Genomic DNA, 14,524 nt, shown 5'->3' with positions numbered 1-14,524 from the left:
GTATATAGTAGTTAGTAATAATAAGTAAGTAAGTAAGTAAGTTAAGTTAAGTTAAGTAGTAAGTAGTAAGTAAGTAAGTAGTAGTANANANAGANANAGAGAGAGAGAGAGAGATTATGCATATACATATATTTTCGCAACTGTTAGTCGTATTTTATATTTATTATTTACTGTAAATATGTATAATAAATAAATAAATTATTATATTATTTAAAATTATTATTACTATAATATTATAATAATTACAAATAAAAAATAATATAAAATTATTGCGTTTAATTTAATGATTTAATATAAAATCGAGAGATTTTTTTCATATATGTATTTTTTCTTGCTGGACTATTTTTAACTCTTACTGTTTTTAACTGAAGAAGTAATACACGACGCGACATCTGCCATCCGAGAGAAGAATCAGGATAGAATTAAAAAGAAATTTTACAGTAGATAGTATTGTAGAATTTTGCAATAAATCTGTGGATAAGTTTAATGTTACTGACGATAAAGATTTGTCTATGATAAATTAAGAATCGAATCGCGCATGAATTTATGCGACTAGTTGTGTTAATGCACTTTAAAAAAATCTCTATCTATTTTTTATTTAACAAGCTTGCAAACCTATAATATTAGTTAAATTTTTGTAAATAAAAAATTAATTGAAAATTAATAAAAAATGAACTGAAATTAATAGAAAATTGAAACATATGCTAACGTTATTAAAATTAAAATTTTATTATAGCAATTTTGGATATGTTTTGGAATTATATAAGAACTATTAAAAAAGATATTAAAAAAGATATTAAAAAATTGTCTTATTTTATTTTTGTCTGAATATCTATAAACAATGTCCAGAACATTCCCCATTTGATACTTTTTTATATTACAATTTTATGTACATAGAATATACATAATATGTATATTCTATTTTGTACATTATTACATAAAATTATTATACGTAAAATAATCAGAATAATTATGTTTGTAAGATACTTAAATTATCATGTTATATATTTTTTCTTAAATTTATAAAATATATTTTATAAATTATACATTATAATTATTTTATAATATTTATAAAATATATTTTAAGTTTTAAAACTGTTTTTTTCCAATTTTTCCACGAATTTTCTCGGTTCTTTTCTCAGAAATATTCATTGAAAAAATTCATGTGTTCGTAAGATCTGTCATATTTGCTTCTTTCCGAGAAGAAAATAATTTTAATCTTCTTTCTACTAGAGAGTCTACATGACTGTCGTCTTCTCTGATTGGGCATGGGCACCAAAGCTCCATAGGTATAGAAGAGATTAGAAAAAACTGGTCATGTGACCCTCATTCTGATTGGACGTGGGCATTCACATGATGCAATTTGCCATTCTCTCCCTGTGAGACTCTTTACTTTTTACAAATACAGAATTTAATTGAATAAAAGAATTAATAATAATAATTTATATTGAGAATTCGCAGAGAAAAGGACGAAGTAACATCCAGTGAGAAGTAAATCTTGTTCGTGTAATATTTCTGTACTTAAATGATGTAATGAAATATATTTTTATTTACACATTGCGTACATTAAAAAAATAAAAACATTTTTTATATATAAAGGAAAGGCTCCAACGAAGTAATGTTTAAAAAAAACATGAATATTATTCAATAATTTATCTTAGCAAATATCATATGAAATAATTATATGTCGTAATCATAAAAACATTCCGCTCTAAAATTTTTTTCGATAGCAATACTCATTATACAGAAGATAAATTCTGAACGACGAATGGAACGTTAGTCGAGCGCCACCCACCTCCTCGACAACGCGCGTAGGTCTCTCCTATACACGAGGGCGATATTTGACAAGTATTGTCAGATATTCTAAGTGAATTGTAATCTGTGTTACGTTTATTAAAAAACAATTCGGGCAATTGTTTTATTCGCTAAAACAAAAATAAAGCATATTGAATATTTAAATCTCTAAGTGTCATTTTATCTATTTCTCAAATTACAACGTAAAGAAATATACTTAAAGAATGTCTTGTCCAATGAGCAGTATTTCGTAAGTAATATATTGATTGGAATATTTTAGATACTTAAAACAATCTCTCTCTATTATCGTATAAAAACCGCAGACTATCGCGAATATTTTAATCTAAAAAAAAAGTTTATTTTGAGATTTTCTGTAATTTTTAACTTTATTCTGTTATAAATGAAAAAGAAACGTTCAACGCATTATTAAAGCATACTGTTTGAAATAAGCTCTATTTCAAAACAAGCAACGAATATTCTATTGGGTTGTCTGGAAAGTTCATGCCGATTTTGAAGGAAAATTGAAACGCAGAAGATTTAAATTTTTAATTTCATTTATTAAATTTAAATTCTTTTGCGGCACGAACTTTCCGAACAATCCAAGCATTCTAATCCTATGATTTTACATAATTCCAAAGATTTTTGTGACAAATAAAACTATTATGACCAAAAAATATTTTATATATTTTATACATTTATTAAATAGAATAAGCGATTATATTGTCATCATTCATGTTGCAATCGATTACGCGTTTATCTTTCTTTTTAAAATGAGATTATATAAAACTAATGACAAAATATTTGTTGAAGAGAAAATAATCACAATCGGGACGATCAGACACAGCGAAAGTTAACGCAAGGACCGGCGTTGCATTACAGCGAGTATCTGCATTTAGATAAAATCTTGTCCGCACAAAGGCTTCTCAGCGCTGAATATAGCAATGAAGTTCATGACGAGCATCTTTTTATTGTCATCCATCAAGGTATTTTACTAATAATTATGTTTTCTTCGATTATATACATAATTTGGTAATTAAGTTTTCTTTTTCCTTCTATACAAGAATAAAAGCCGAAGCTCCGAAAATATCCCTTAGTGACAACATATCCTCATTTAAGCGACAAATATCCTCATTTATCTCTTCATTATGTTCTATATGAATTTTGTTTTAACAGTAGCGCAATATCTCAAATTATTTATAATAAAGTGTTTTTTTTATTAAATTTTAAATAATGAAATAGTAATAAAATGTGTGACACATAATTTTTAAATTCTACAATTTTTTAATAATGTAATTTGTTATTCACGAATAATGTCGAACATAATTAATAATATGTAGTTACTTGCGAAACTAACAAATATATTACACAATAATTAGCTAACTATTTTAAAAAAATAAGTGAAGAATGTTATGTTGATATTAACATATTGATGTTGACGACCTTTCACTATCAACAGAACATTCCAGTTATTATGAGAATAGTTTATCTATGATGATAACATATATCTTGATTTTACTGTCCTTCACGGATTTTTTTAACGATGATGGTACTTTATAAATTTAAGTAGTTTCTCGATTATTATTATAAATTTATAATATTTATGTAATAATTATTTTATTGATTTATATGAATTTATTCCAATTGTGTATCTATTATTTAATTATATATTAATGTTACATTATTCCAATTATAGTGTTTCAATTTGTTGTATTGTACGATACTTTTATTAATATATATCTAATATTTACTTTGTCATTTATCTGTGATGACAACAAATATGCATGATTTTGCTATAAATATCTTTCTTCAAAGATTTTTGAAAGAAATTCAATGGTATGGGAGAAGGGGAGATTTGATCAATTTCTTAATCGCAGCATTTATAATTATATTTTAATAATTGTTTTATTAATTTATATCAATTATTTATTGCAACCGTTTATATTACTCCAATTTATTGTATTTTGATTCGTTGCGAATTATACGACCTTTTACTATCAATATGACATTTGTCATTTATCTGTTGATAACAAATATCTGTCTTACCATAAATATTTTCTTTCGTACATTTTGAAAGAAAATTCATAATAATACAATTTGTTCAATTTCTCGTTGTACATATTCATAATATTTATATTTTAATGTTTTATTATTTATATGAATTATTTATTGCAATATTTATATTGTATCGCTGCATTTCAATTCATTGTAGTGTACGAGCTTTGGTTCAAGCAAATTATTTTCGAGGTCGATTCCGTTAGGGCACTTTTTAGCTCCGAATCCAATTGCAAAATATCCAACGGATCTTCTAATGATCATTCAACCGTCATCCAGGACAATGGAGTCTTGAACGAATCAAAAACCTTGGAGATTCTGAAACGATTGAATCGCATTGTTCTTATCCTGAAGGTACGTTCTAAAATCGATTCTCTCGAAAAGGGTTCTTATACGAAATGTGGTTTCGCGTAACTTTGTGTAACAATAGAGTGTGTGTAATTATATGTATATAGCGACTTGCCAAATAACTATTTCACAGAAATCCGCTTATAATAATAATGGCGATGCAAGGTGAACGGCCCTTAATTACAAGCCGATTAGTTCACCATAGACTGCATGTCCCTTTAATCAAATTTTTCTGTCTCACCAGACAAAGCTGTTTACTGTGATACTTTCTCTTACATCCTCTTACATATTTCAAAAACATCGAATATTTTATAGATCTGTTTTTTCTATATTTCAAGACAGAACTCTTTGTATGGTTTATCTCTCTTTTTTTCACATTACAGAGAAAAAGACAAAAATTGAACTGTGCAAGAAGTCCAGAGTATTGATCAAGTCACTTTTTCTTCAGCGAAAACGTGAGAAGTGAAAAATATGTATGCATGTACCTATACACACATACATACAAAAAATTTTCACTTTTCACGTTTTCGCTGTAGGCGAAAAAGATACATAATTGATACCTAGGATGCAGAAAAAGAATAAGCCTAATATACATATAACATACTTCGTTAGGAATAATATATTTCGACAATTTCTTTGCCGCTCGCTTCTTCACGATAAACTAGATTAATAATATTTCATAACAGCTGACATATCAAGTACGCGACGCGGCGTTGTGATTTTTCTTACCCGATTTAGGCACGATATGAGATAAATAAGACTGTGGGAACCGCATAAGGCGGGGTGATAGTAAGATAATATTTCTAGACGATATACGACACCAGGCGCTTATACATGCATTAAACGGAGAACGGAGAAGACGGTACGTTAGGTAACCCGTTACTCTATTTCAATACCACAGAAGGTGCGGTCGTATCTTTCTTTATTTTTATTCGATAAAACATCTCCCTGCATTCTCAATACGAGCGCGTAATATTGAATGGTTCAAAATATAATTATGATCGAAACGATTAACGTGAATTTGTCTTCGATACACAATATCGTTCGGAAGATATACTACAAATGTAATATCTGATTTATGCGATGTACATGAATACATTAAAATTTATGGATTGTGAGATAACATTAAAATTTCTGCGTGTCAAAAAAAATTATTCTCGCGTTCTTTAAAGAATACAGTTATACTATATTTATTTTCAGATGCACCTAGCAATGCATTATAATATTGTATTAACGTATTATGTCGCTCACGCACCCTTCGCTTACACTGGCACCCATAGAAGTGCGAATGCAGTCGCGTTGACAAATCGATGACGTTTCAAGATGTTCTTTCGCAACTACAAGACCTCGATTTTATTTAATCATGTTTTTTAGTAGCAAAATTTATCTTGCTTTTGTTAAAATAGAGATTAACATAAGTAATAAAAATAAAGTTTAATATAATATTAAAACAAAGAAATAGAGCAAGAAGAGCAATAAAAAAATGTCAAATAAAAATAAACATAAATTTTATTTTAAAACGTAATAGTTTTCTTTTATCAAGTTTTTTTCAGCCAAAATGAATAAATTATAACATATAAAGTAAAGTCATAAATGTATAAAAAAATTTAACAAAAATTACAAAAGGAATAATTAATTAATATAATTAATATAATATAATTACGGTCGAAATAAAATTATAAAAAATTAATTGTTTTTAATTCTTAGTAGTTAAATGTACATAATATGTACAATGTAATTTAGCTGTGTCGTTTCTTTTTTTTTAATAACTGGCGAAATACTAATAACATTTTTCATTGGCGAGAACTAGTGCACACTCAGTGCACTTTAAAAGCCATTGTACACAAATCGACCAAATTGTACATTTAATAAAAATATAAACATAAATTAAATCACAAAATATTCAATATATTTTATTGTTTTTTTTTTTGTATAAATATATTGGGCATTTTATCAATTGAAATATCTCTCTCACTTTTACATTTATATTAGAATAGTGTACAACAGTTTCACATGCACTGAGTGCACACTGCTAATAAAAAACGTGATAAGAATTAATACAAACAAATCTTGATTTGCAGCTATTGGTGGAGCAAGTGACGATTTTGGAAACTATGACACCGTTGGATTTCATGGCATTTAGAGACTTATTATGCCCTGCTTCGGGTTTCCAATCGTTGCAATTCCGTCTGTTAGAGAATAAATTGGGTGTAAAACAGGAACTCAGGGTCAAATATAATTACATAAAGATTTTCGGAAGAGATCCCGAAGCTATCGAGGCGATCAAGCGATCTGAGAAGGAGCACAGTCTCAGTACTCTGGTTCAGAGTTGGTTGAGCAGAACGCCAGGACTCGAGACACATGATTTTGATTTTTGGGGAAAATACAAACGAGCAGTGGAGAAGATGTTAACCGAACAAGAACAAGCCATACATGTAACTACGCTCGACCTTATCAATTTTGTAACTCATAACGTTACACTAAATTATTTGATATTCGTACTTCTTTAACAATTTCGGCGACAAATTCTCTTTAGAACAATCTAAAATAATTAACGAAATAATAAAAAAATAAAAATTTTGCTTCCTAATATATATAATAAACATTTGCTAAGAAATTTAATTTAAAGCTCAATTATTATATAATTTAAAACTTAATTAATATTGAAAAGATTATCATAAAGCTGTAAAATTGAAAACTGCAAGACAGAACGGATATAAAAAGACTTGTAAAAAAGACTCTAAATATCTTACTTCTTTGTTTTCGAATTTCAAAATAATTGGCTATTCATAATTTATTACTCTTTTAATTATTTAATTATTTATTACTTTTAATTTATAACTTTTCAGAAACTGTCAAAGGAATGCATTAAAGACTATCATTTCGCTAATGTGCGCTCGCGGCAAGCAGTTTTCGATAGCATCTTCAACGAATCACTTCACAACGCTCTTGTGTCACGCGGGGAACGCAGATTTTCGCACAGTGCTCTTCAGGGAGCAATAATGATCACCCTATATCGAGATGAACCACGATTTAGTCAGCCACATCAGATCCTTACAGCGCTAATGGATATTGACTCTCTAATTACGAAATGGAGGTGTAAGAAAAACTTATTAGCACTTATTAGCACTTATTAGCATCTTGTTATTTATTGATTTTCTAAAAAATATAAGTGTGGATTTAACGCCATAGATTTAACATTATGAGTTTTTAATCCATATCATGATAGTATTATTATATATATCATGGGTTTTAAAATCACGGTATTAATATCAACATGATATATACGCGTGATATGTTGAATTCACATATTTTTTAATATGCATATTTTACTAAAATCTATTTTATCGATATTTTATTTAATTTTTTTACAACAGTTATAAAAATAATCGATATTTTAAATCGATATTTTTTTACAACATTCACTATCAGTATTTTTTTTAATTTTTCTTGCAGCATTCAAAAGACTTACAAAAGCACATAATTATTATTATTCATATTATATGTGTATACATATACATATATAAAGTTATCATTATGAAATTTTAATATGTAAAATTTTAAATTGTCAATATTATTGCACTTGATGAAAATACACTTACATTGTATGAGTTATATTTATGTTCCATTATATAATCTTATCATATTCTCTCGTATCATATTATATTCCATTATTATACATTAAAATTGATTAAAATAACGTGTTTTTTACACTTTTAGATAATCATGTTATCATGGTACAAAGAATGATCGGTTCTCAACAATTAGGTACTGGTGGTTCTTCTGGCTATCAGTATTTGAAGTCCACATTAAGGTATTTGTCTGCTTCAATTAATATAAATATATGACTGATAATTAATGGTGAAAATTGATATCAAATGATTTATTCACTGAAAAGATACATTAATGATAACATGAAAATATCACGAATTTTTATTACAAATATTATTATTGTAATGTCAAAAATAATTAAGTAATTATAATAGTATAAGTTTGTTTATTGATAATTTAACATAAATTTTTATTTACATCTAAATAACTGATTTTCTTAGATAACTTATTAATTATTTTTTATTATGTCACTTTAAAAATACCTATATTATGCATTTCATAAGACTTTAGTCAACTTAATACAATTTACTGATTTGCATTTGAATACAAATATTTTAAATAATAAATTTTGTTTGTTTCATGCGTCTTAACGAATAGCGATAGATACAAAGTCTTTTTGGATTTGTTCAATCTGTCGACCTTTTTGGTACCACGTCACATGATCCCGCCGTTGACGAAGCAAATGAAAATGAAGTTATCAATTGCATCATACAATTGGATCACGGACGAAGATCAAGATGAATCGGCGGAATCTTTAAGAAGCTCATATATTAATCTGCCTATGACACAGCAAACTTTATGAAACTCTAATAAGTTTTACTTCTCTAATGTAACGTATAGTCAGTGTATTATATGCATCACGTTGATGCAATAATTAGGTAATACAGTTAAACGATTGCTTGAAAATAAATGCTTTCTCTTTAGCATTTAAATTCTATATTTCTTTTAAAAAAAGATTTAGTATACGTGGCTCTCAAAATTAATTTAACGTTAAAATTAATTAAACACATTTTTTATGACGCTAAAGGAACATGATTCCATGAGGTCTATTAAAGTTTTCTTTATTTGTTTTACAAATTTTAAATGTTTAACTATATAAAAAATTGCAACAATTGAACTTAATAAATATAAATATAACTATGTAGTACAATAACCATACTGCATTTGACCGTACTTGTATGAATAGAATAAGAATAGTGAAAAATAAGATTGTGAAATATAAAATTATTCTAGATCATTATATTATTTAAAAATTAGAAAAATGTCTCAGAATCACCATGTATTCTATCTTTATGAGTTAAAAACTAAAATTTCAAATTTTAGATAATTTAATTCAATTTTTACATAATTTAAAAATTATAAAAATTATAATTAAGACATAAATTATAAATTAGATTAGGCAAAATGATCCTAGGAAAAGTCAATGTCTCGAACGTTCACAATCGATTATTATAAGAAGAAAAAGTGAGAGATACAAAATCTTTCTAAATTTTAATTGTCGATCTTCTTGATATTAATTGTAAGTCACATAGTTCTACATGTTGATAAAGCAAATAAAAACGAAGTTATCAATTGCATTGTACGATTAGAAAATACGGATGAAAATCAAGAGAAATCAGCGGATTTTTTAGGAAAATATGGCTGTGTATAGTTTCTAATAATTATATATGTCACTGTCTCACTTTCCGAAAGATTAACTTTTCGTCTTGGATCATCTTTTATATTAAAGCAGTCATATTGATAGACTTCTGAGGTAACAAACAATATGAGAAATAATTAACACCAATGTTCTTAATAAAGTATTTTATTCAGTCATATTTTTTCACAGCATTATTCAATTTATTTTGTCAGAAATTGAAAACGCTGCATTCAATTTAACATTCATTGATTGATTAAATAACTTGGAGCGAAGAGACTTGATTGGCTATACCTGCGAACATACGTTAAGATATTTGTTATTCGCTCGAAGAAATAGGCACTCCATTCAATTAGCGTGAATGTAACATGCTCGCTCGTTCATTGATCTTACCGCATAAATTCTTGCCAATCGCAATATAAATGTAACCTTTATTGCCAAAGGACGGTCCCCACGAATTTTTAATGATATAATGCGGTATACGAGCTTCCGTGTCATATCCCACTATCTGCACCGCATGATTTAGGCTGTTGAACGAACCATCGCAGTTATACTGTATTATGCCACCTAAATAATTCTGCCAAGATATGGCGTTCACGGCAACCGCCACGGGTCCATGAGTAACGAGCAACGTCAAAAGTTCAGTCTCCGCGTCTACAAAGCTGAAACAAACTCGATTAGTATTCGCGAATGCCGAGGTATTAGACAGCGTGGCGTCCAGGCGAAAGCCTTCAGGCTCTCCCTCTTTGTTAATGCCATAGTTTGAAAATTGATGTAAATCTTACAACAAAACAAAGAATTATTTTTATTTCGCGATGTTCATTTCGCGCATGAGAAAAAATAAATAATAAAACAATTAATTAATTAATATAATTGTTTCAATATTCACATCCTTTACTCTATTTTAACCGATTTTTTTTTAAATTCTTTTGCATTGCAAAAGAGGAATTGCACATATAAACTTTTTATTGTTTAAAAAATAAAACATTACACATAATAAGATAATAAAAAATAATGCATTATAAATAATAATGCACAAGTATAAATGAAACTACCTGTCGCATGTGAAGTCCGTTACTCTAACTCCCGATGTCTTCGCAGAAATTCTGAAAGATCAAGTGTCATCATAGTTTTGCGGTTTCACTAAGAAAAACATCCTTGCATGCAACCTACTTATGCAATCTACACGTATCGGTTTGCAATGTGAGAGGATAATCGATCTCAGATATAATTCTTGTTTTTGAGGCCAACAGCCACGACAGTAAACTACATGTGTCACCGCCCTGGCATCCAAAATTGCCTGGCATGCAGTCGATCATCTGTATAACGTCGGAAAATAAATAACTATATCTGACAAATTAATAAATAGAAACGTCTAAAAAAGTTTTGAGATTTTCAAGAGATTGTTTATTTTTAATCATTTTTTCTTGTAGAGTTGAGCATCGGTTTCTCACTCGAAAAGTCTCTCGTGTATCTTAAGCGGTTCTTAGATAATCAATATTATTGAACAATATTTGATATTGCACAGAATTATTGATCGTCTAGAGGCAATATTGACAGTTTATATAGTATATTGTGGCTATCAAATTTTAAGTATTGCTCCATCTGTGATTATTATTGCTCAATAAGGTGCTAATTTATGAGGATCGACACTCATTTTTTTTTAGCGTTGTAAATAAGTTTAATTTACATCAAAATTTACATTGGATAGTAAAACTTTTGAATTGTCACTTCTGATTACATTTATTTTCTGAAAAACTAATCAAATCCTTTTTTTTCGCTCGTTATATCATACGTTGAACGATAGCTGTTCCATCGTAAAAATGCTGTCCAGCTTAGAAATTTGTCTTCAGTAATTCTAATTGTTAATTTGCTCGGTATGATCAGATGTCATTGATTCTCATTACAAGTACTTTGTTGAATGCAATCACAAATGTCAATACGCATGTCATTAATGATTAAGTAAGGTCAAAATTAAACATTAAATTAATAATAAAAATTAATTAAATTATTGGCTGATTTGATTGAAAATTGATGAAAATTTGATTAAAAATTGCACTGAGCGTTATATTCAATTGTCTAAAGGAGGCATCAATAATGTTATAAAATATATGACTGAGCAATAATATTATTAATCGTCTAGGGACCGCTTTAAATCTCAAAACTTTTCTAATTACTAACGTATAAGACCAATATTACATTTGTCCGTTTTGTCGTACGATAAATTTTTCAAGTCAGTTGATTGGTTAGGATAGAAAAATCCGAAACCTTCTTCTACAATCAATTAATACGCTTAAAAAACGTATCGTATGACAAATATAATATCAGCCTAAGCATTTAAAATCTGCGTTGAAAAATCAAGGGAGCTGCTAAAATAAGAGTCTAGTCACTTCTTAGTGCCCATTAATGCCCATTGTACAACATATTAATTAACAACAATTCGACACATATGAAAGCGCTTTTATAAAATTTATATTTGACGCGAACTTCCTCGAGTAATTTCTTCGCTTAGTAAATAGAAAAACATGTCGAGAATATAAGGCTTACTTCCTGTACACTAAAGGAATGCAAAGTTCCGTTTTCGATGGCATACATCGATTCGGCCACTCCGACAGTGCTAAACGCCCAGCAAGCGCCGCAATTCTCTTGGCTCATAACTGGTCCTACGACTCCTTTATCTCGCCAATCAAATTTAGAGGGTATGCCGATTATTGGTATCATTCTTTTCATACGATTAATCGAGCCCGTAGAATGCTGATGATAATATGACGCTGTTGTATGTTTTTGTCCTAACAAAATTGCCGTACGCAACAAATAAATTATAACATTAAATTATGCTCATTACAATTGTACTTTTCTCTCAGGGATATTCTTGTAATTTATAAATAATGTAGTACTCTTAAAGTATTTAATGAATTTTAATAAAGATTGTTCTTCCATATTTCCCTCAGTACCCACATCTCAAAAAGTCCCTATCTACTCACATTCGAATATTTGTAATCCAGCATTTTCTTTTGCTTATATCTTATTGTAATGCATAGATTTTAACTAATTTTTTTTTAATCTAATTTTTTTTTAATCGTTTGAAAACTAAAAAAAAAGAATTTTTTAGTTAGAAAGTTTAAAATGTCGTAGCACAAAAGATATTTTTATTGCAATAAGTGAAAAAGTCGGAAAAAAAACGTCTAAATTCAAAAATTGGTAGAGGGTTCGTTAACCCTTTGTGGGTACTTAAATATTTAAGCGTTATTTTTCTTAAATTTTTGTTAAATTAAACTTACCTCGTAAAGATAAATCTGGAATTAGTGCTTGTTGCATGAATTCATCATTGGATAAATCGGAGAATTCTGTCAGCCCGTAGTATGCGCTTTCTTGCGACGATCGTAAACTATTCAGTTTTTCGATGTGTCGCAATGATTTCTGCAATCGATTTCGTATTTTATTTAATATTATTGTAAGAAAAGAAAGTTGCATATATATAAAATAATTTACAAAATTTAATTTCTATTTATATTATCACGTAATCTTTTGATATATTTTATTATTACATAATTACTTAATTTATAGTACATAGTACACATATATTTATTTTTTATGAATTAATAATTTATTTAACACATAGTTCACATTCTAGATGTATAATTGTTCTGTATTATGTTAATATGTAATTATTCTGTATGTAAATAAAAATTTCTATGATAAACGATAAAAATAATAATAATGATATTATAGATATGCAATAAATATAAAAAAATTAATAAATGTAATATAATGTGCCCAGTAAAACTGTAATTAGAAATTAAAATTAGAATAAAATAACAAACAAACTTTATTATTAGAAAAATACAGACATTGCTTTAGCATTAACGGGCATATACAATATATATATATACATAAAATTAATTTTAATTTAGCTAACAAATCTAATAAAAACAAATTTTTCAGTTTTAAAATTATTTAGTTTTAATATTTCTTTAACGAAGATATTAATTAAGGCATTTATAATATTAAATAAACAATGAAATGTACTTGAACAAAATTCAGATTAGAATTTTTTTTACAGTTTCAAAATTTTATCTTATTACAATTTTTTCAGAATTTAAAGACGAATGATGATTAAACGTTGGAAAAGATATTGGTAAATAAATTGATAATAAAATATTGATAATAAATTATCTTCTTTAACATATTTTATCAAAGAAGTTTTTCCAAAATAATCATTACTCTTCTCCTATCAGTAGAGCTAAAGTGTCACATCATATCACAGCAAAATTACGAGTGATATAATAGACGCGCACGTATATGTGTGCATGTTGTATTTACATATTAGAATGCAATTAATAAGCGATTATCATTTAATTAAAAAATCTCTTAATGTGAAACTTATATAATTTAAATTATAATGTGTCAATGTATACGTGGACTAAATGATGAGTTAAATTCGAAACGGACAACAAGGTTGCTGTTGTGCAACCTTTTTAAGCCTAAGCTATTCCTACAATCACGGTTTACAGACAAATCTTTACCTGAAAATGCTCAAATCGCTCTTCATATTTCGCGGGATCATTCCTGTAGGACTTGTTATATCGGGCTATATAGTTGGCGAACAGTTCGGCGTCCTTCTCAGTTTTATCGAAATCTACTTTGATCGGCACGATAAAGAAGCAAAGGCTCACAATCAGCACTATCACCACCACTGTTCGCCATTCCATGTTTCATGCACGATGATGCAGACGACAAAACGCACGTTTGTGATGTGCGTACGTGTTGTCATGCTACAGACGACGCAGACGCGATAAGTAGAGAGTGATCAAATAACAAGTGTTATGGCTAGTATTTAAAGACTTGTCGAGTAAACATCTGGATACCGCATGCTATCTTTGAAAATGGCGATAGTATTAGATATTCTCGTGGACAACTCTTTAGCGGAGATGTTAGATTTAGACTAGATTCTTTAAAAACAATTTTTTTATCCCCGAAAGGTCTATATTCTAAATCGATTTGGCAAATCTTGAGTTTAAGGCAGCTCGATTTAATGAGAATCGATTTTCGATTTCTTTAATCGAAAATTGCCTTAATTTA

General features: G+C 28.1%; 2 protein-coding genes across 2 annotated transcripts; one reads left to right on the top strand and one right to left on the bottom strand.

Annotated features, from left to right (window-relative positions):
- The first annotated feature begins 2,018 nt into the window (after window positions 1-2,018).
- On the top strand, window positions 2,019-9,046 carry LOC105627134 (tryptophan 2,3-dioxygenase). Its single transcript, XM_012208422.1, has 7 exons — window positions 2,019-2,044; window positions 2,605-2,777; window positions 4,004-4,200; window positions 6,276-6,629; window positions 7,044-7,293; window positions 7,915-8,008; window positions 8,404-9,046. Exons 1-7 carry the CDS (start codon window positions 2,019-2,021, stop codon window positions 8,606-8,608), a joined length of 1,299 nt encoding a protein of 432 aa, XP_012063812.1. The 3' UTR covers window positions 8,609-9,046.
- A 652-nt stretch (window positions 9,047-9,698) lies between these two features.
- Window positions 9,699-14,154, bottom strand: LOC105627124 (cathepsin O-like). The gene is made up of 7 exons (XM_012208411.1): window positions 13,969-14,154; window positions 12,724-12,862; window positions 11,990-12,231; window positions 10,616-10,761; window positions 10,498-10,548; window positions 9,836-10,104; window positions 9,699-9,736 (listed from the first exon to the last, which is right to left on the bottom strand). Exons 1-7 carry the CDS (start codon window positions 14,152-14,154, stop codon window positions 9,699-9,701), a joined length of 1,071 nt encoding a protein of 356 aa, XP_012063801.1.
- Window positions 14,155-14,524: the final 370 nt, after the last annotated feature.

This window comes from Atta cephalotes (assembly GCF_000143395.1).
Source record: "Atta cephalotes unplaced genomic scaffold scaffold00001, whole genome shotgun sequence".
Lineage (NCBI taxonomy): Eukaryota > Metazoa > Arthropoda > Insecta > Hymenoptera > Formicidae > Atta > Atta cephalotes.
The sequence above is the reverse complement of the archived record's forward strand: the minus strand, read 5'-3'. Positions and strand labels throughout refer to the sequence as shown.